General features: G+C 37.2%; 1 protein-coding gene across 12 annotated transcripts in view; it reads left to right on the forward strand.

Moving 5' to 3' along the window:
• The window catches only part of LOC120633595 (tight junction protein ZO-1-like), a 151,714-nt gene that overhangs the window by 101,268 nt on the left and 29,399 nt on the right, over positions 1-21,047 (forward strand). For 11 of the 12 annotated variants that reach the window (XM_039903813.1, XM_039903809.1, XM_039903810.1 and 8 more), the window contains 3 exons: positions 14,925-15,100; positions 18,264-18,451; positions 20,450-20,719. In XM_039903813.1, the coding sequence (XP_039759747.1) occupies positions 14,925-15,100; positions 18,264-18,451; positions 20,450-20,719 (634 nt within the window). Of the gene's footprint in view, positions 1-2,915; positions 3,255-14,924; positions 15,101-18,263; positions 18,452-20,449; positions 20,720-21,047 lie in introns of those variants that run through there. The other variant, XM_039903818.1, reaches the window with a different exon arrangement.

Below are 21,047 nucleotides of genomic sequence, written 5' to 3' on the forward strand. Positions count from 1 at the left end.
GCAACCCTAAAATGAACCCACAAATGGTTTTGCAGGCGTGGGTTGGGCTCACATGCCAATTAGCACCTTATTTGCTTATAATAGGGTCTAAATAGCTGCCCAGGTATGCAAATTGGGTAAGCGTATTGTATAGGATTGCAGGTTGAATAACGATATGTATATACGGACGATACCGACTTCGTACTCCAACTTCGTGGCAACCTTAATTGCTAGTAGCTACCATTGTATAAATGAGTAATTTGACAGCCGCTAAGAGCAAAACAGGTGATATTAGTCGTAGAAAGTAGAGTCAAAGGCTCTTGGGGCAGGCGTATTTCGGGCTATGTGACGACGTCCAGTCCGCTGAATTGCATTTATCCGTCACATATTATATGAACCGACCGAACACCGAGGATGGAAAATAGACAAAGTTTGCGGTTTTGATAAAGTTGTGCGTTTTTGTTGTGTTTGATGCTGTCGATTTATTATTTTATACAAAAACCCACTAAGAACTGGCAAATGTATTAGCGGCGTTATAAAGGGCTCTGGTATGGAAGCGAAGATTAATACTTATTTAAGAGTTTGTTTTGGACGATCGATGTGTCGATATAAAAAATAAAGGAATCCATAATCAGCTAATTTGGCAATGGGCGGGGCACAGAGCTCGGAAAACAAATTGACTCTGGCGTTGCAAGGTGTTAGAGTGGCGATCCCGCACTTGAACACGTCTACGTCTAGGTAGACCGACTACATCAAGCGAGTTGCCTCTATACGTTATATGTTTCTTCGGAAATGTGCCTTAACATAGGTTATGTTGGTCGTGACGAATTAATGAATACCTTTTAAATGTACGTAGAGAGAATAGTTATAGATATTTAACTGCAACAGTGATGATAACTATACTTCGTTTATGATTACTTAATGCTATAGGTTGGAACGTAAGTTGGGAGTCTTAAGTCGGCCACGTCTGTAGACACTTGTGAGTATAGGATTGCAGGTTGAATAGCGATGCCGTATAATGTTTACTGCGTACGCGACAGCTTTGTGAAATAGTTGGAATTCGATTTGTTTGAGGCTTTCGCGGTATTAGGTGACAACGACAGGTGCCCATTTGGGTAAATAAATAGCGGTGAACTGTGCGTATTTGGAACGTTAGTTTCTATTTACAAATTACTGTGGTAACTTATACCTCCTCATCAATATCGACCCAAAAGGTTTTTTTCTATATTGAGATTACTATAAGGCTTACTGTAAGGCCACAAATAATTTGCACAACCTGTGTGCTCTCGCACATGTTATCCTAATCCCAAGTTTGCCTGGCAGAGACCGCGACTAAGCGATAAGGTCGCCTTTGCATTCTACTTCAATTTTTTTATATCTATTCTCCTTTTATTTCCCTAACTTCATAGTGGTGTACAAATAAAGAGTTAAATAATAGACATAAGGCAAGGGTGTCCTCAGAATGACTGCCTGAGTCAACCAACCAAGCCTGGAACACGCCCTTGAAAAAAGGTTGAGTTTTCCTCTCGATTCTTTCTTCACCATTAAAGATTATAAAGATGTAATTTATTTTTTAAAACGTACATAACTTCGTAAACTCATAACTGGGTCAAATCAAAAGTGGTGGTGTATAAGAAGCATTCCATGTCGTCTGTCAGTGGTGCAGTGCGACGGCGTTTTCAATTTAGTTCATTGCGTTCATGTCATGCTGGAGAAAAATCTAATCAAATAGGTGTTTAATTTGATCAGCTGCTTCCATATTACTTAATGTCGTAATCTTCACTTTGTTTGAATATTGTACGGAGTTACTGTAGATCGGGTATATTAAAAGGGATGTAAATGTTCGACGAAAAAAAAACACTCAATAATTGTACTATCCACTCATTTATTCCCAGGTAGGTACGTGGTAGGTACAATGCACTCCTAATGCTTCTTCATCATATGAGGACTATGCTTGACACAGGCCTCCATTCATAGGAGAGAAATATATAGAGCTTAAACCCACCCCACAACGCTATTCAAATTCAAATTCAAATTCAAAATTTCTTTATTCATGTAGGCCTATCACAGGCACTTATGAAGCGTTCATACATATTTGTTTACATAATTGTAACGGGATGGTGATAACTTCGTTCGCCAACTTAAATCTAAAGCTACGAGGGTTCCAAACGCGCCCTGGTCTAAGAAGAGCCCACAACAAACTTAGCCGGTTAAATTTATTTATTTTCTAGTGCGAGTGCGAGTTTGCGGGGTTTAACGATTATTATAACATATTGGTAGCTGGGGCCGACTCAGACGGCTTCCTGACGGACCAATTTCATAACACTGGGCATGCAAGAATTCTCTATTTTAACAATTTCTGGCTCGACCCGTATATCGAAACCAGTACACCGTGAACCATGCTCGGTTTGAATATGGATTACGGACGGACGGCCGACTGGCGCAGTGGGCATTGGGCAGCGATCCTGCTTTCTGAGTCCAAGGCTGTGGATTCGATTCCCAAAACTGAAAAGTGTTTGTGTGATGGACATGTTTTTCAGTGTTTGGGGTTTTAATCTTATATTTTAATTACTTTTGTAAAAATATTCATCAACCACCCATAACACAAGCTTCGTTTACTTTAGGGCTAGATGGCAATGTGTGTATTGTCATAGTACATTTGTTTAGTTATACCCCAGTTCAATATATGTATTCCTAGTGACAACTTTCGTTACATGTTTTATCAATACTTCAATTTCAGGACAAACAAAACGGTGTTTCGCATAGCATTCTTACTAGGTAAGTTAGTAACACAACATGTATCATACGACCGAGTTTAGAAAACGTGATCTTGTTTGAGAAATTAACGCCACCCATGGTTGTTTGAACTTGGTGTTATAATGCCTTCGAACTTTAAACAAGGCAGTACAGTAAAGTAATCTCATATGACGCGACGCGGCGTCATCGTCGGACGCCTACGATAGAACCTTCGGCGTGCCATTCGAATATATAATTTTAATAAAACTAAAAAGTTTCGTCGCATTAAAACCTCTATGCACGTTCTCCCATGGGTGAATTTGAAATTAGAACGTCTGTCAATAAATCGGAAGTTTTTTTTAAATATGTTTATGGCATAAGTGAATGATGTTTAATAAATAAACATATGTACGTAAGTAAGTAGGTTGTACCTACAGTGTTGTGAATTAAACTGTGCGAGTGTTTGTGAAACTGTTATTCCTATGAAAGAACTGTGCACCGAGATGAAGTTGGATAATTTTGGATTTGAAAAATTACAGGTTCTACACTAATATTTAATTAACCGCAGCAGGTTGACTCTCGGTTGGTTACCGGATTGCGTATTGATTCTATGCTGGAACTAAAGAACAAAAATATAGCTAATGTTACACGATAACTATCATCCTAAAATTCAAAATAATTTAGTTTATAATGTACAGGCAGTTTCTTAGTTTAGTCCGTTCAAATAGACAGACCATTTAGTTATTCCAGTAGAAAAGAGGGTAATTTTCTGATGGGATGTTGCAGATACGACGGTAAAAAACTTTAGTTTAAGACCTTTTCTCTCTCTTTTCTTTTTTAGGAATCATCACCATATCTTTTCCCTAAATATTAGTTTATTGAAATTTAAATCATCTCACCTATATGTAGTGGTCTTAACACACAGCGATAGCCCTTTTAATGTACCTGATCTACAAAATGACTGAAGTTTACTGCAGCAGTAATAAAAAAAAAACATTTCTGCATTTCGAAATTTGGAAGCAGCTGATCAAAATATTAAGTATCAACCTATCCGAATATTTTTCTTCTGCTGCATTAAAGGCCAGTGATTGAGGATAACACATTTACATATAGGAAGCTTCTTTCTGCCATTTAACCTTCTTATGCCTGTCTTCACTAAACCTAGGAATGGCCTAAATCGTAAAATATGAAGTAAACTTGAGGTTTCGACAGTGAATAGGTATCTAATATAATATTAAGTTACGTTACTACTAAAAGTACTGGTAATAATTATAGGATTTGTAAGAAGGCAAACTGCTTCTGGAGTTCTACATAACTACACTTATTAAAATAGCTTAGTCGTAACTTGAGTACTAGTCTTACCTTGAATCGTAGAAAACTAAAGTCAGTGGCTTCTAAGGTACATAGAGTGTAGTGTACCGTTTACAGTTCACTAAGTACGATTATAGGGACATTTAATTTTTTATTTTTTCTACTCTTATTTTTGGACACCCAACCACGGACCCAGTCAAGGAAATAAAGGAAGATTAGAGAAAACACAAAGATCGGAGTAGGATACTAAGTTAGAATAGCTTATCATTATTGTATTAAGACTTAAATTTGTGCACAAATACCTATACAGCTTTTTTGGCAGAACATTTGTAAAATAAAAATCTGTAGTACGGAATTTTCGACAGCAAAACGAGAAAAATTAAGTGCATTTTGTTATGACAAAGTTTTATTATAATAGACTACATCATCATTAATCATTTACAATTTCGCAGCAGAGACACCTAGAGAGCTAACTTGTGTAATGAAAAAAAAGTTATCTTGGCAACTTTCGGGGTTAAGTAGCCACTAAGTTGGTACAAATACTTAAGAAAATTAGATTGCACACAATGACTTAAACCTACCTGCAGGTTTCGCCTAACCGGATTACATGCATTTTTCTTGATGAGTCAACGTTTTTGACCTCTCGTGATCTCAACGTTCGATGGTTTGAATTATTGCTGTAGCATCCTACAGATGTGCCAAATTCCAATTTCAAAATACCCAGCACCAAAAAGGATTTAGCACCACTGGTTTTTTACGCAGACGATATAATATACGAAGTAATAGCTACTTATCCTCTTTGGTCTGCAAGTTGGTTGGTCTGGTCAAACTACTGTCACAGAACAAATAGAGCTACTGTTCTCTGTGTGATCTGTTACTGTGTGGTACTACATCGAGTTTATGCCAAGTTTCAACCTATCGCTAATTTTGGGAAATCAAAACACATCCCCTTACTTATTTATGTCTAAACGTGACAAAGCGTATGAATAGTTGAGCCGTTTTGTGTCACACATCCACAGTGGCGTGCATAGAGGGTATGCACAGGGTATGCAGATGATATGAAATGAAGAAAATCTCCAGAACGAGTTATACAAAACTTAAGGTTAGGCATTGTAAAAAGCCTACCCTCAATTATTTATAACTCGTTCTGGAGATTTTCTTCATTTTATATCATCTGCATACCCTGTGCATACCCTCTATGCACGCCACTGCACATCAACTGACATCAATTTTCAAATGTTGAAGCATGTAAAAACAATGCATCTGACGTTATGCCACGTTTATTAATAAGTCCTATAGTGTTGGTAACTATATGAGTTGGCATGTCTATGAAATATCTTTTAATTGCTGCAAGTACCTATTTAACAACTTCGTAGCTGTTGCAACAAAACATTGACCTAAACGCCCTTTCCAACAAGGCAACTGTAGGTGTAGGATGAATAATTATAATAATATTTGAAATAATATTTGTACTTGTAATTAATACATATTTGAAAATTTAATGTACGTCCATAAAAACATTTCTAAATTTAAGAAAAAATGTGACTGCAATAATTTAAACATTAGAAGTAAGAATAAACTTACAGTGCAATATACTAGGTTACATAAAATTCATAATTCGTTTAAAGGAAATTGCATACAATTCTACAATAAACTACCAATTGACATCTTGGAGATGTCTCTTAAAAAGTTCAAAGTTTGTATTAAACGTAAGCTTATAGAAAAGTCCTATTATAGTATAAAGGACTACGTAAACGATAAAAAAGCTTGGGTGTAAATTATTGCTCCAACCAGGTTGCTCTTCTAATAATTTAAAATTACATTGTGAGATGGCGATAACAAAAAAAAAAAAAAAAACACCCGGCTAAGTTTGTTGTGGGCTTCTTCTTAGACCGGGACGCGTTTGGAACCCTCGTAGCTTTAGTTTTAAGTTTACGAATGTGGTTATCGCCATCATCTCACTACCGTGTAATTCTTATGTACGCATCAAAAGTGCCACCTGTGGGCCTACTTGAATAAAGATATTTTTGACTTTTGACTTTGACTTTGAATATCTTATCTTATCTTATATCTTCAAACGAGCAATTCTTGTATATATATAATTGGAATCTCGGAATCTGCTCCAACGATTTTCATGAAATTTAGTATATCGATAAATCGATCTAGCTAGGATTCATTTTTAGAAAATGTCATTTTATTCGTGTTTTCCGGTAATAACCGATTTGGTGCAGACGAAGTTGCACGGCTCAGCTAGTTATAATAATAAGTAGAAGTAGTAGAGCTTTTAGTTTTAGAAGTGGTAGAACTTTTTGTGACAGAGCTCGTCCGGGGAAGTTCTACCACCATGATTATTTCTGCCGCTAATAATAATAAAAACATTTTTTCTTAATTGTGGTAAAAACCTTCTGTCTATACACTGAAGGTGTACCAAATTACTTTTTATTTGGATCTCTATGTATTGAGATCCAAAGAGCTCTCCCTCCAAAGAACTCTTGGACCGCGCATGTCCTGTCCCACTAACTAAAGGATGCTGTTATTCTAAGCAGCATTATTGCAATGTGTTCCGGTCTGAAGGGCGTGGATGCCGGTGTAATTAATTACAGGCAAATCTACGCCTCAGGTTGGTGGAATTTCATGCCCTACGAAGTCTTGCTCTGTATAAATGCGAGTTTTTCACTTTGGGCTGGACGGGCTTTCTGCTTGGTCCATCAATTGCTATGAAAATAAAAAAGTACATGAGCCTTCGCTCTTGAGTCTCGTAAACGGAATATGTACATTTTCATTAAGCTGAACACCTTTTACAAGCAGCGAATATCCAGAAGTAGCATTAGCTGTAGGGAACCCTATACAAGACACATTCAAGCGCTCCTCTGTGTTTAATGACTCTCTCTTGAAGTCGTGTGTCTTCGAAAAAGTCGGTGGTTTCAACGCTTCGTTGTCCGTTGCAGAGTCGCCAGTCCAATACCTTAGGACGCTGAGTGACTCGTGAGCTTTTCAAATGCAACAGTTAACTTCCATGTTTCGGAACTCAAATGCCCGTTTTCACTTACGACAAACAAGGCAATGCCTAAACAAGAAACGCCTAATCTAAGGAAATTCCTAGACAATCAACCGTTCACCAATAGTTATCACCTAAGAGTTGGTGAAACGTTTGTTTTCTATTGACATTGCCTAAAGCATCAGGCTTTCGATTTAGGCGATGGCTCCTAGGTTTAGTGAAAACGGGCATAAGTCATGATGTCGCCCACGCCTTGCCTAATCCCCCAGGGGATCCCTGTCAACTCAGATGACTACTACTTTGTCATTATTTAATAATGCTTATGTGTTTACTGTGCAATCAATCAATTACAAATTGATTTGTCTTGCAAACTTCTTCACATGTACACATGTAATTAAGTGGTTACCTGCCTTTTGTTTATCCATGGAATCATTTATGATAAATACCTATTATATGCAAAGGTTGTGGGTTCTTATCTACCTACACAACCATTGTGTGGGCGGAAAGACTCGCCTGATGAAAATAATGGGTGGATTCAAACCATAGGTACAAACATATAAGAGGGATTAAGCAGCAATATATAGTTATATCAGTTGTTCGCGTACATCTTTTGATAAGTTTTTCATACAACTTTCATTCGCAAAACTACACAATATACCTATCAACCGCGGAGCAAGGCCCGGCTGCGCTATTACTTTTCTGTTATGCGTTTTTAATGTATGCAATTAAACATCACATGCTTTAACCTTGAACCTTGCCATGGCATAGAATAGGGAGGATGGTTTCCCTATTCTATGCCATGACACTGACTCTATCCTAGTTATTTATTAGTATTTTCTATGGCTTTACAGTTAGTAACTATAGAAAATTGCTTATTGGACAGAAATAAACGTATAATTATAAATTACTTACTACAGAATTTTTACACAGGAAATAATGGTTGTTTTTAATCTATTAACAATTACTAGATGTTCATTTGGAAAACAAAAACATCTTATCCGCCAACTGAGACATGGACGAATGACTTTTCCCACGATCTGGGCTAAATACCACCGGCTTACAGAATTTGTGTTTTATTTGAAATCTTGAGTAGGTACGTATTTTAAGTCTGATATAAGTATTTTGATGATTACTCTTTAGATATTAAATAAATTAAATTATGCAACGACGCCCAAACCCAGTCCTACTAGAAAAATGCAAGGTTTTAATATTATTTGGATTTTGCCTACTTACCGAAAAACTAGGGGCATCACCATAGACCAAACCACAAAATGTAGACCCAAGTCATTGAATCGGAATCTGAAATCGCATTGTTGGCAGACTTTTGCAGACAGAGTTGCAGAGAGTAAGCAATGGAAATTGACGAAGATCATAATTATTTTGGCTTCTCGATTCCAACTCCTCAAGTGCTACTCACTATTTTCACTACTTGGATGTACTTTGTACCTGGTACTTGGTATACATCGTGTCTAAGTAAAGAATATTTACTCTCTACCAGTACCAGCTAAGTTATTATGTCTCTTAATATTTTTGATAATTCTAAAGCCTTTTTGTCTTGATAATTTTCTGAATATTAGTAGTAGAATAGAATATTTTTTTGCTATACATGGGTAATAACAACATAGAATATAGTAATTAAGGCCCGAACACATTTTGGCAGAAATTTGGCGTGCATATATTGTTATTAATATTGTTACTAATGATTAAAAATTGTATACTTTGTTTTGTTATACTTTTCTTTTTTTATGTACCTATCTACTTTTTGTGGTGCGCAATAAAAGTATATTCATTAATTTATTCATTCATTTAATATTTAAGATACATTCTTGAAATTATATAAACAAATAACGATAGTTATTTTGAAGTCGAGATTTAAAAAAAAAATCGAAGCAATACCAACAATAAAATTCTGAGTTCTAAATTTGAAATAATATATATTTTAAAAGTCATTATTATTCTGTACTTAATTCGGGACCTATCAATGTATTGAAGTCTAAACAATATGCGAAAACACGTTACATTACAGCGAAGTTACTACAACAAGGTTGCTTGGAAGCAGTCAGCTCCGCTCTCATCTCCCGTAATATATTCATAGTAAATCTTAATATATATAAATCTCCTGTCACGATGTTTGTCCGCGATGGACTCCTAAACTACTGAACCGATTTTAAATTAAATTGGCACACCGTGAGCAGTCTGGTCCAACTTAAGAGATAGGATAGCTTAGATCTTTAAGTAAAGTCACAATTTTATTTTATTGCAAATTATTTGTCTATAATTAATTGACAGTCACATGTTATTTGTATATACAACTATACTCATTTAAGGCTTAGCGATACTGAATACTTTAAAAACAAAATCAAACGCAGACGAAGTCGCGGGCAACAGCTAGTGATTAATAAATTGCTTAGTTTCTTTCCGATTTCTTCTCAGTAGAATCTACCTTCCGAACGGGTGGAAGTGTCTCTACAAACAGACTTTTGAATGTTTTTTGCATTTTAAATATTAATTTAACAAAAACAACCTGTGAAAATATTGTAACTTGTTAATTCTATTTGTATTTAAATAGGTAGTTCGCAACAAAATCCATGTATGGGGTTGTCTGTTGCATAAGTAATTTGTTTTCGTTGATGCGTAGGAGCATCTTTATGGGAATACATAATTCAGCCGAGCCGATTGGGTATATTTCGAATGAAATAAAACTTGATTATGTAACATCTTATGTAACAAAGTTGTTCCATTTTACTGTTTGATAAATAATAATAAATAAATAACAGACACTGAAAACATTTATGAACATCGCACTAACATTTTCCAGTTGTGGGAATCGAACCCACGGCCTTGGACTTAGAAAACAGGGTCGCTGCCCACTGCGCCAATCGGCCGTCAAGTCGTCCGTTTGATTTTAATGGTGAACGAATTTTGTGATTTCAATACACGACTAATTATGAGTTTTACTATGATAGAAGTAAATCCTAATTGTATGTAAAAACTATATTCTCGCTGCTAACACATCAGTTCCATCAAATACCATAATATATTTTATGGTATCTCACACATTAAATTGAGTACAATTATTAATTAAAAATTAAATAACATCAATTCTCTTTTTTTTTAAATACATAGCAATTAAACTATCGATTAAACAAGAAATCCAATTATTCTATTGCACAAATCATACTGATCATTCTAGAAAAAAAACTATAACACGCGTTGGCTCGTAAATTCAATGGAAACTTGGCTTGGGTAACGTGGTTAGTTAATCGAATTTTCTCTGGGTTATCGCTCAGCTCCGTGTCCTTTCTCAGACTAATCTGCGTAATCTGGTCACGCTCTGGGGCTTCTGTACTTACCGTATAGCTTCTACAATCTGGGCTGAACAATGTTGCTAATTCGGTTGCATACCAACTCCTGCCATTATACCGAATACAAACGCGGACCGTTCGACATATGGACTTTGACTTGCGCCTCTTTAAAACCTAAAAGATGTTAGCTTTCTTTGTTTGTTGCATCGATTTTTTAACGGAGAGTGTACAGTTTCTTTTTTCACTCAAGCCTTGTTTAAGAACCTTAGATGGGAAATGGGCTATGCAAGTATACATGGGTAGGTCCTAGGTACTTATCTAAGGTGCTTCCTAAAAACAACAATGTGGTGTTGTTCAAGGGCGAATAAAATAATTTCTTAAAAGCCTGCGTATTCTGGTGTTTCAGATGTTCATGTGCGGTAATCACTAACATAAGGTGACCCTACGTTTATCCTTGGCACGGCATTTATTTAATAACAAAATTGCGTGTATACATGACAAAGAACGATGGTCATTTCTATATTGAACACAAACATCTAAGCTTTTTGCTACAATAATTTTGTACATTAACTCTTTTTGTTAATTGTTCATCTTCTTCTGCTTCTTGAGGGGTTGGGCATATTTTTTTTTTAATTCTTTCATTTCTTCTTTAACTCTTGTCAGCCATCAGCTTACTTTATCATTTACTTATCTCTTATTTTACACTCGTATTCTTTTGCATTTTTTTTATAATACTCCATTCCTTTTTCCTTCACGAAAGTAAAACGACGGAATACTTTTAACATTAATATATGTTAAAAGTATTCTGTGGATTTACTTACTTCAGCGGTACATGCCAATCGTTTTGTAGTTAAAAGATAAGTTAGAATAGTTCTACTTTCTTGTAATATATTTTATTACTTTTCCTGTCTATTCTTGTCACACGCAACATGCCTAATGTCTATGTCAAATATTTACTTTTCTTTTATTCGTCCCTTTTATCGTCCAACATTCTTATTCATGTAACATGTTACATTCACTAGCCTCGACAATAGATCGTTGATGCGAAGAATTTTGATGGATTCCTTATCGGTGTAGTTGGAACTATGACTCAGGCGACCTTTCGTTATTCACTCTTGGATAACTTCTCGTTAATAAGTACGAATTCTTCTGTTTATAACTAAGCGGTCCCAGTGGAATATTTGTAACTTAATTACGATGAACTACAAAGTGGGTGCAGAAGTACAACTTTAAACAAATGCGACTGACTTGGTACAAAACCAGTGAATTAGGTCAGTTTTTTATTTGATAAATTTAATAATAATAAAAAGTAATGCAGATATAATAAAACTATTATTTGTTTTTATACGTATATTTCTTCACTAGTTCTTACAGTATACAAACAGTAATAATTAATCTTCTCTTCGTCAACACCTCAACATAAAGATACCACGATGCCAGAACTGATCTTTCCTTTATTTGACAGTGACAGCTGCGTTCTGAAATTTCCATACATCGTCACCGAATATAATCGTTTTACAAAAATAATAAAGAACCGTAATAAAAACTAGCAAATTTAAGAGAGAAAAAATCATATCTATTGCCATACACATGTCTAAAATTCAAACATTGGTGCCACTATTAAATGTGCGACAACCCTCATTTCATAATTTCACCACTACGACATCTAGCATTATAAGTGTGGACGACCTTACCTTAAGCCATGAAGGAATAAAAATAAGGTCTTGTTTACTTTGACTTGACAGTGTTTTATTATTCGGTAACGACTCTACTATTGCGAGATGGCTTTGTGAGCGAAAAGCGTAAGAGTGGGTAACGGCTAAGAAAATTTTAAACATATTAGTAATAGACGCCAGTTATTTCCTATGGGTATATAATAGGATCTCTAAACAGATTAGCCGTGTCGCAACCTATGCTAACAAAGGGTTTTTTATGCAACGTGTGCCTTTATCTTTTGCGAATGTATCGAGGTCAGCAGTCAAACAATATTGTAGAGACAATCTTATAAAAATGTGTTCGGTATGCATTGCAGTTATGTTTATTTCAGTTTATTGCAGTTTGACGACCTCCGCGGCACAACGGTGAGAGCCGTTAATTTCAGAGGTCTCGGGCTCGATTCCCGGCGATTTGGGAATTTATAATTTAAGAAGTTTATCTGGTCTGGCTTTGGCCGTGGCTAGTTACCACGATTTAGAGTTCCGGTGCGATGTCGCGATGAAAACGATTCCTACCATCTATACATCTGCATCATAACTTATCACCAGGTGAGATTGCAGTCCGGCCTACTTGTCGTGGAATAAAAAAAAAGAAAAAAAGAGATTTTGTGTAAATACTGGTGGAAATAATAAATTAAAATATCACTTGCTTCAACGGTAAAGGAAAACACCGTGAGGAAACTTGCATGCCTGAGATTTCTTCATAATGTTATCAAAGATCTGTGGAGTCCACCAATCCGCACTGGGCCAGGGTGGTGGACTGGACTGCCTTTACCCCTTCTCATTGTGGGAGGAGACCCGTGCCCTGTAATGGGTTGCTATGCTGAATGGTGGGAATCGTAATGCCTAGCGTGTACGACTGTGCAGATAAAGCCAGTTGTATCATCTAAAAAAGTAATAAAAAAAAACATTGTTAAGTGTTTAGCTCTGCTAACAATAGTAGCTTTAGCAGATAAAGAGATTATATGGTTCCCCATTCCTTTGTTTTCACAACTCGCTTTGACGCATTGTGGAAATTATCCTTCATGAAGATCTGATTACAATGCCCTTTCATATAAAGCTTGTCCCAGAAAGTCTTTGGCGCGTATGGTGTAGTTACGCTTTCTCTTTACCATGTTAATTGTGCTTTGTATAAAATGACAAACATGATATTTACATGCGCTCAGTTCATGTATCATTTCAGGTTTTTGGTTCCGCGATTCATGAACGAACTACCTTCAATTTGATCCAAAAAGTAAATATTAAAAACATGAAGCGTAAACTCAAAAAATACTTTTAAGCGTAGTTAGTTGGCTGAATCTTTTGTATCTCGTATAGTTTATTTTCATTTATTTTGGTACTTACTATTATTAAAATTTCAAATTTACACGCTTACTTAGTTCCTATCGTTGTACAATGTATCAGTATGTTTTTCCAACAGCTGGTTTTATTCTTCTAGTTAACACCGAAGGTAATCGTTGCAGATAGGCACTGAGGACAAACCTCTACATTTTTTTTCGGTGCGTTTTATTTGATAAAAAAAACCCCGTGAATAGCAGTCCACTGCTGGACTTTGACCCCTTAATGGGAGGGTTCGTCTAGATGCTGGGCAGATTTATGATGTTCGCAGTAGACAGTACTAGTAGCACAGGTGACGCTGCTGCCCGTTCTCGGTAATATTCACTGAGTCGCTTATATTCCCTTACGCTGCTCTCGTGAGACACACGCGGAAAGAGGTTTGGTGACCCCTCAAAAGGGATAGGATTATTAATTATCGGGTCCACCTGCCAAAGCACGGCAAAAGGGAATAGGTGAAGTTTAATCCCGTTTATTATTACATAACACATCATCTTAATCATCATTACATTAACCGATAGACAACCACTGCTTGACATAGGTCTTTTGTAGGAACTTCCAAATTTCGCATTCCGCTTGGGTCCAGCGACTACCTGCGGCGCGCTTCGTCGTCGTCTGTCCACCTCGCCACCATCCACCACATAACATATATAATTTGGATATTACTTCGTTACCACATAGCATATAGACATACCATCGTTACCTTATTTTTTTACCATAGAAATATCTATACAAATTACAATCTGACATAGAACGCGTTAAGTTAACCTCTAATTGGATTACAGTTCCACGGTTACATGCCTTCGCACCATTGTTTATACACCTATCCGTTTAGCTATCGCAGTCTTTAATTTTTTTGACCTGACATCTCCATTACAAATGTACGATGAGTATACATACAGCGCTGGCAAATAGTTAGGAGCTCTTAGTTTGATTTGATTCACGGCGTCTAAGGACTATGGTACTTCGTTAAAGTAAGTTCAGCAAAATTTCGTTGCTAACCGTTCGATCTATTTCAATTTATTTTGAAACGGTGATAGGATTTGGACGCGGTGATAGCCTAGTGGGTAAGGCTTCGGCTTTCCTTTCGTGGAGGCAGAGTTCGAGCCCCGGCACACACCATTAACATTTCGGAGTTATGTGCGTTTTTAAGTGCGGAAAACATCGTGAGGAAACCTGCAAGCCTGAAAGTTTTTCATAACGTTCTCAAGGGCGTGTGAAGTCTACTAAGGCGCACTTGGCCGGCGTGGTAGACTACAGCCTAAACCCTTCTCATTCTGGGAGAAGACCCGTGCCCTGTAGTGGGTTGATGATGATGATGTTGATGAAGTTTAGTTTGCGAGGAGCTTTTGCTGTAGAACTGTGAAGGAATTTGAGCTTTAAAACAGATAACATAAATTCCATTTTACTCTGGTGTTGTTACCTTTGGTTATGAGCATACAAATCTTATACTAACTCTTAGACTTTAGTCTCTTGGTATACTGATTAGGCGATAAAGATGATCTTCTGTTGGCGTTTATTAATACTGTTTATCTTCTATTGCAGACTACAGAACGCAACTCCGGTTGGGAAACACACAGGGTGCGGTTGAACCGTGTCCCAGGCTACGGTTTCGGCATCGCTGTATCGGGTGGTAGAGATAATCCACATTTCGCAAGCGGCGACCCTTCCATCGCCGTCTCAGACGTACTGAGAGGAGGCCCGGCGGAAGACAAACTGCAGTATGTATTTATTATACATATATATAAAAATAGTACTGGTCTAAAAAACTAAATTATCCTTTAATTATAAATAGTACTGTTAAACATAAAAGTACTATTTATAATAAAAGGATTATTTAGTTTTTTAATACATTAACAAATAAAGTTTCCACAACTTAGTTACTATATCTCCTGCTTATGTTAGGGCGGAAACACAAAACTGCGAATCTGAGTAGCCTTCCAAGATTCGCATGACCATATTCACAACGATCGTCAACCGTAGTGAACTAATTTTGTACCAGTGGCATGGGCCGTAAAAAAATGGTTGTTATTGATAAGAAGATATTATAATATTACTAGCTGTTGCCCGCGACTTCGTCTGCGTTTGATTTTGTTTTTAAAGTATTCAGTATCGCTAAGCCTTAAATGAGTATAGTAGTATATATATGTTACATATATATATATAAATATGTAACATGTGACTGTCAATTAATTATAGACAAATAATTTGCAATAAAATAAAATTGCAACTATAATTAAAGATCTAAGCTATCCTATCTCTTAAGTTGGACCAGACTGCTCACGGTGTGCCAATTTAATTTAAAATCGGTTAAGTAGTTTAGGAGTCCATCGCGGACAAACATCGTGACAGGAGATTTATATATATTAAGATATATATATTCTAAAAGCTTATCTTTAATAAGCTTTTTAAATCCATACAAAGTTAATCACACTAAGAATCTACGAAGGAGATATAGGAATAGCAAACAAAGAGGATTTTGGGCTCATCCATTTATCACCATTAAAAAAAATATTAAATAAATAAGAAACAAAAATAGCCTATATTGTTATTTAAAGTTAGCTTTGAAAACTACGTAGGTACTTGAATTAATAGCGTTAACAAGTGTGCCCTGATGATATCGCAGGATGCGCGACGCAAAACCAAGTAGAAAGATGTTACTTTTTTAAAATTCAAATTCATTTATTTCAAGTAGGCCTACTTTATAAGCACTTTTGAAACGTCAAGTATGTATGTTTTTAGTGACTCTACCACCGGTTCTGAAAGCAGATTCTACTTAGAAGAGCCGGCAAGAAACTCAGTAGTTGCTCTTTTCTAACATCAACATTTACAATTATTTTTCTATCTTGCGGAAGATGAGAGCGAGGCTGGCTGCTTCCAATCTACCTTGTCATTGAGGAATTCATGAAATGTATAGTAACTTCGCTGAACTAGATGCGTTTTTACACATTTTTTAAATGTATGCATTGGTAGGTCAAGAATTTCCTTAGGAATCATGTTGTAAAAGCGTATACTCACGATGCGTATACTTTACGAAGCGATGTCCCATCGTATTTTTGTTTTTGCGCCCTTTCATCCGTAAATTCGATGCAGAGAAGCAACTTAGCTTTGTTTAGTTTCTACATCATACTCTGTCCAGTCCCTTATCAAACAACACAGTATTTCTTAGAAAGGCTCGATAAGAATTCGCCAGTAACGTCCGGTTGCGGTCGTGAATTTGTATTTTGCTTTTAAAAAAACAAGAAACGGCGATGTTAAAGTAGTCCATCGGGTCTAGGCAGTGGCGTGAAATTCATACGTGCACAAAAGCACTGCCTACCCAAATTATTTTATATAACACGTATGTGAGGGGAAATTTTGCACTTTATGCCGTATTCCTGTTTTATGCATACACTGGTCGAAGACCTTGTGCACGCCACTGGGTTTAGGTTCTTCATAATAACCTCACCCACGTCGTTCGAACTTTCTTTTAAACATATCCGTAAACAAGGCGCAGGTACATGACGATTCGTTCAATTTCCATCAACAAACATGAGTTTTCACTTTTTCCTTTTTTAATGTGGACAGCATACTTATTGCAAAGCCTTAGCCTTAGCCTCTTGTCTCATACATGAAATCATTCCTCAGTAGTGTTTATTTATTTATTGTTACAAAATATAACATACTAGATGTGCTCTGCGGCTTCGCCCGCGTAATTTTGGAAGGCAGCGTACTGCTACATAGTCTACACCTGTAGTCATATATGAGATTTTGAGATTTTTTCACAAACATTTTTTTTTCTTACGTAATATTTTTTTTTCAATGAATATATATACTATACGTATAATTATAATATGTTTACTTTATTATATTTATAATATGTATACTTTATTATTTCTAATACCTCCAAGAATTTGTATAAAAAGTTTCATGAAGATCGGTTCAGTAGTTTTCGCGTGAAAGCGTAACAAACAAAATTACATTCACATTTATAATATTAGTAGGGATTAGTTGGGATAGGGATAGGGATAGGGATTTGATAGGTTCTTGGCACCCTTGCCAAGCCTTGTCTACTTTTCAGGGTAAAAATCTAGAGTTGACAAGTAACGAACACGCTGGTTTTTTTATTCTACTTAAAGTTAGCCCTTCAATGCAATCTCACCTGATGAAGTGATGCTGCAGTCTAAGATGGCAACGGGCTAATCTGCTAGGGTTTTGGCAGTTATAGATAGATAGATAGATAAATTCTTTATTGCACACAATTAAGGGATAATGATAATATATATTAATTAAATAAATACAAGAAAAATAAAAATGCGCAGTTATTTTAAATCCCTAATCAGTTTCTTCGCGACATCGTGCAGGAATGCTAAATCGCGTTACGGCACGTCTTTATCGGTAGAGTGGCTACCCTCGGCCGAAGCCTCCCACCAGACTAGACCAGAGAAAATTGAGAAATTAAAATTTCCGAATTCGCCCTGCCGGGGATCGAGCCCGGGACCTTCCAGTGAAAGCCATAACGCTCACCGCCGCGCCAGGAAGGTTGGAGAGGTGTGGATGTGTTATTGGACGACGGCTGAATGAACTCAGAAGTGACTCAAAATCAAATACCTGACCATTTTTATCTCTAACTGTATACCATCGTACTAATATTATAAAATGTTATTTTGTCCTCACTTTACGCCCTAACTAAGCAACCAATCAACTCGCTAAAGTTACGGTGAAATAAATTGTACCATAAGTTTAGAAAGGACGGAGAGTAATATAGGCTACTTTTTACCACCATTGCTGTTTTTGGAATTTTGAATGAGGTCAAAAACTAGCCAATCACTCTTGAACACTAATGTCTTCTTTTTTTCTTTCTCTGTGTTAAACAGTAAATAACCGGTGTCCATTTAATTACAGAGTTAACGACAGGATAGTATCAGTCAACGGCGTACCATTAGAGAATGTGGAGTACGCGCGCGCCGTCCAAGTACTCCGGGAGTCTGGTGCGACGGTCTCGCTCGTGGTACGACGGAGAGCCCCCGCCCCTCCGCCCACCGCACCGACCACCATCAAACTGGCGCTCACCAGAAATGGGAAGAAGGAAGGTGAGTTCATAGATCTTGAGGAACAGGACGAATAGTTGAAGTAAACGGCGTATCATTAAAGAACTTTGAATACCGCTCGGCCCATATAAGTCCTCAGGCATTAGGTACGACGGAGATAAGTTGCTCTGCGATCCACAACACCTGTCACCATTAAATTGGCGCTCATGAGAAATGGGCAGAAGGAAGGAGAGTTCATTGAGCTATCTTGAGAAATATAAAGGATACTTTCAGCAAACAGTGTATCGTGAAACAACGTGGAATACGCTGGAATAAGTCCTTAGGTATCGGGCACCTCAAAGATAACTTACTCCGCTGCCTACAACACTTATAACCATAAAACTGTCGGCAAGAGCAAAAGGAGGAAGGTGTATCTAACCAAACCGCGTGTTATTAAAGGACCTGGATTACCTACAAACATTTTCGCATTTATAAAAATTAGCACGAATTATCCTGAATAATGGATGGGGTACATAGCTCGAATAACTGAATGCCGCTGGCATCCCAATGGCGACCCCGCATCGGTAAGCACAGCGTTGGGAGTTGGGACCCCCGACTTGGTGGACAGACAGTATCAAACGAGTCACGGGGGACCCCCTGTATGATACGTGGAACTACCGCAATACGGAGTACAGGAGTTGACGTGCATTGGTATGATGATGCCCTTTTTTGATGTAGCTTTATATATAACAGGGTACTTTTCGTTGTTAGTATTTTTATGTTATTATGATTCCACCTGTGTTCAAATCTAAACCGTATAGCTTCTCACCAAAAAGCCAGGCGTGGTGAAGTTTATAGGCATCCGTTAATCGGTATAGGATATCCTTTACTGCCTAAATTCTATTGCAGCAAAGAAGTGGTTTGCCTTGAGTCTTTCCGGACACCTACTATTTTGATGCCTAAGTTGATACACATTCAAAAAGCATGCACATTCCTTTTGCATTATAAAACTCCGGCATAAGGATATAAGTGTATCTAAGTACTATAAAACTTAGCTTATGATAAAATTATTATTGAGTTGGCATCATAAACAACACCGCTTTATTTCTGACTATATCTGTAGGTATATTATGTATCACAAGTATTTTTTATACATAGAGATTTCAGTCCACTATGATTAGTCATATGTGCCATTCGTACGTAATAAGTAAGAAACTATGATACCCAAAAATTATAACGTCATTTTAACTCTCTGGCGCAACGGTGAGCGCTGCAATTTTAAGTAAGAGGTCTCGGGTTCGATTCCCTGTAGGGCAATTTGGTAATTTATAATTGCTGAATTTTCTCTGGTCTGGTTTGGTGGGAGGCTTTGGCCGCGGCTAGTTACCACCCTTCCAACAAAGAGTGCTGAGTGACGTGCTAAGTGATTTAGTGATCCGTGCGATGACTACCATACTCTCTAACAGGTGCGCCCGCTACCATCTTATACTGCATCATCACTTACCACCAGGTAAAATTGCAGCTAACGGCTAACTTGTAGTGGTAAAAAAAAACGTCAAAGTGGAACCTAATGCTTCTTATTTTACACTATCGGGTCCTCGTGCCTGCATCCACTTATCCACGATAAACTTCCCATACAAATTTTTAACCGCTTTTCTATTCATCGTACCCGGATCCAACGTAAAGGTCGTAGTCCGCACGCGCAATCTTTAGTGTTTGTAGGTTATAACAACCCTCTAATACTGAACTCCATTTTTATTATTAGTAGTAGTAGATCCTTTTTTGGCAGAGCTCGTCCGGGGAATTACCACCATGTTTATTTCTGCCGCTAAGCAGTATTGTTGCATTGCTGTGTCCCGGTCTGGATTGCGTGGTTGCCGGAGTAATAACATGGACATGAGGCTAAACATCTACGCCTCAGGTTGAAAAAAAATTTAAAAAAATATGTTTACTCCAAGCGCATGGAATTGGAGCATAATGTCTGTCCTAGCTCTCATCCTAGAGGAGGCCTTCGCCCAGCAGTAATCATTATGATTATAATAATGGTTATTTTTGTTTTAGACTTCGGCCTAGTCCTAGGGTGCAAAATCTACGTCAAAGAGCTGACGATGCGAGCGAGGGAGCAGTTTAACCAGGCTGGACAAGGGCTCTGCGAGGGTGACGTCATCACCCGGATAAACAACACAGCGGTCACTGATGCGATGACGCTGAAGGAGGCGAGGAAGCTCGTGGAGTCCTGCAAGGATCGCCTGAACCTGGTGATCACGAGGGAACTGATCCGGGAGGAGACTGTCACCAATGGAAATTACCAGAACAATTATAGTAGTTTAGGTAAGTTTATGTTTCTAGCCATTTATGAATATCTAGTGATTAACACTTTGGGTCTCGGGGAGACTTACGGGGAGACCGAATTAGATTTTCGGAGTTATGTGCATTTTAATTTAACTAAGCAATTAGATATCACTTGAACAATGAAATAAAAACCTACCTGAAAGATCTCCATAATGTTCTCAACTCAAGGGCGTATGCAGTTAAGTAATCCATGGACTTAGGCCCAAACCTTTCTGATTCTGAGAGGAGAGTTAAAAAAATTATCGGTTGATGGTGATGAAAATATGATTATATTTATTTATGTAGCAGTGGAGCATTTATACGCTGA

This window comes from Pararge aegeria, chromosome 22 (genome assembly GCF_905163445.1).
Source record: "Pararge aegeria chromosome 22, ilParAegt1.1, whole genome shotgun sequence".
NCBI lineage: Eukaryota > Metazoa > Arthropoda > Insecta > Lepidoptera > Nymphalidae > Pararge > Pararge aegeria.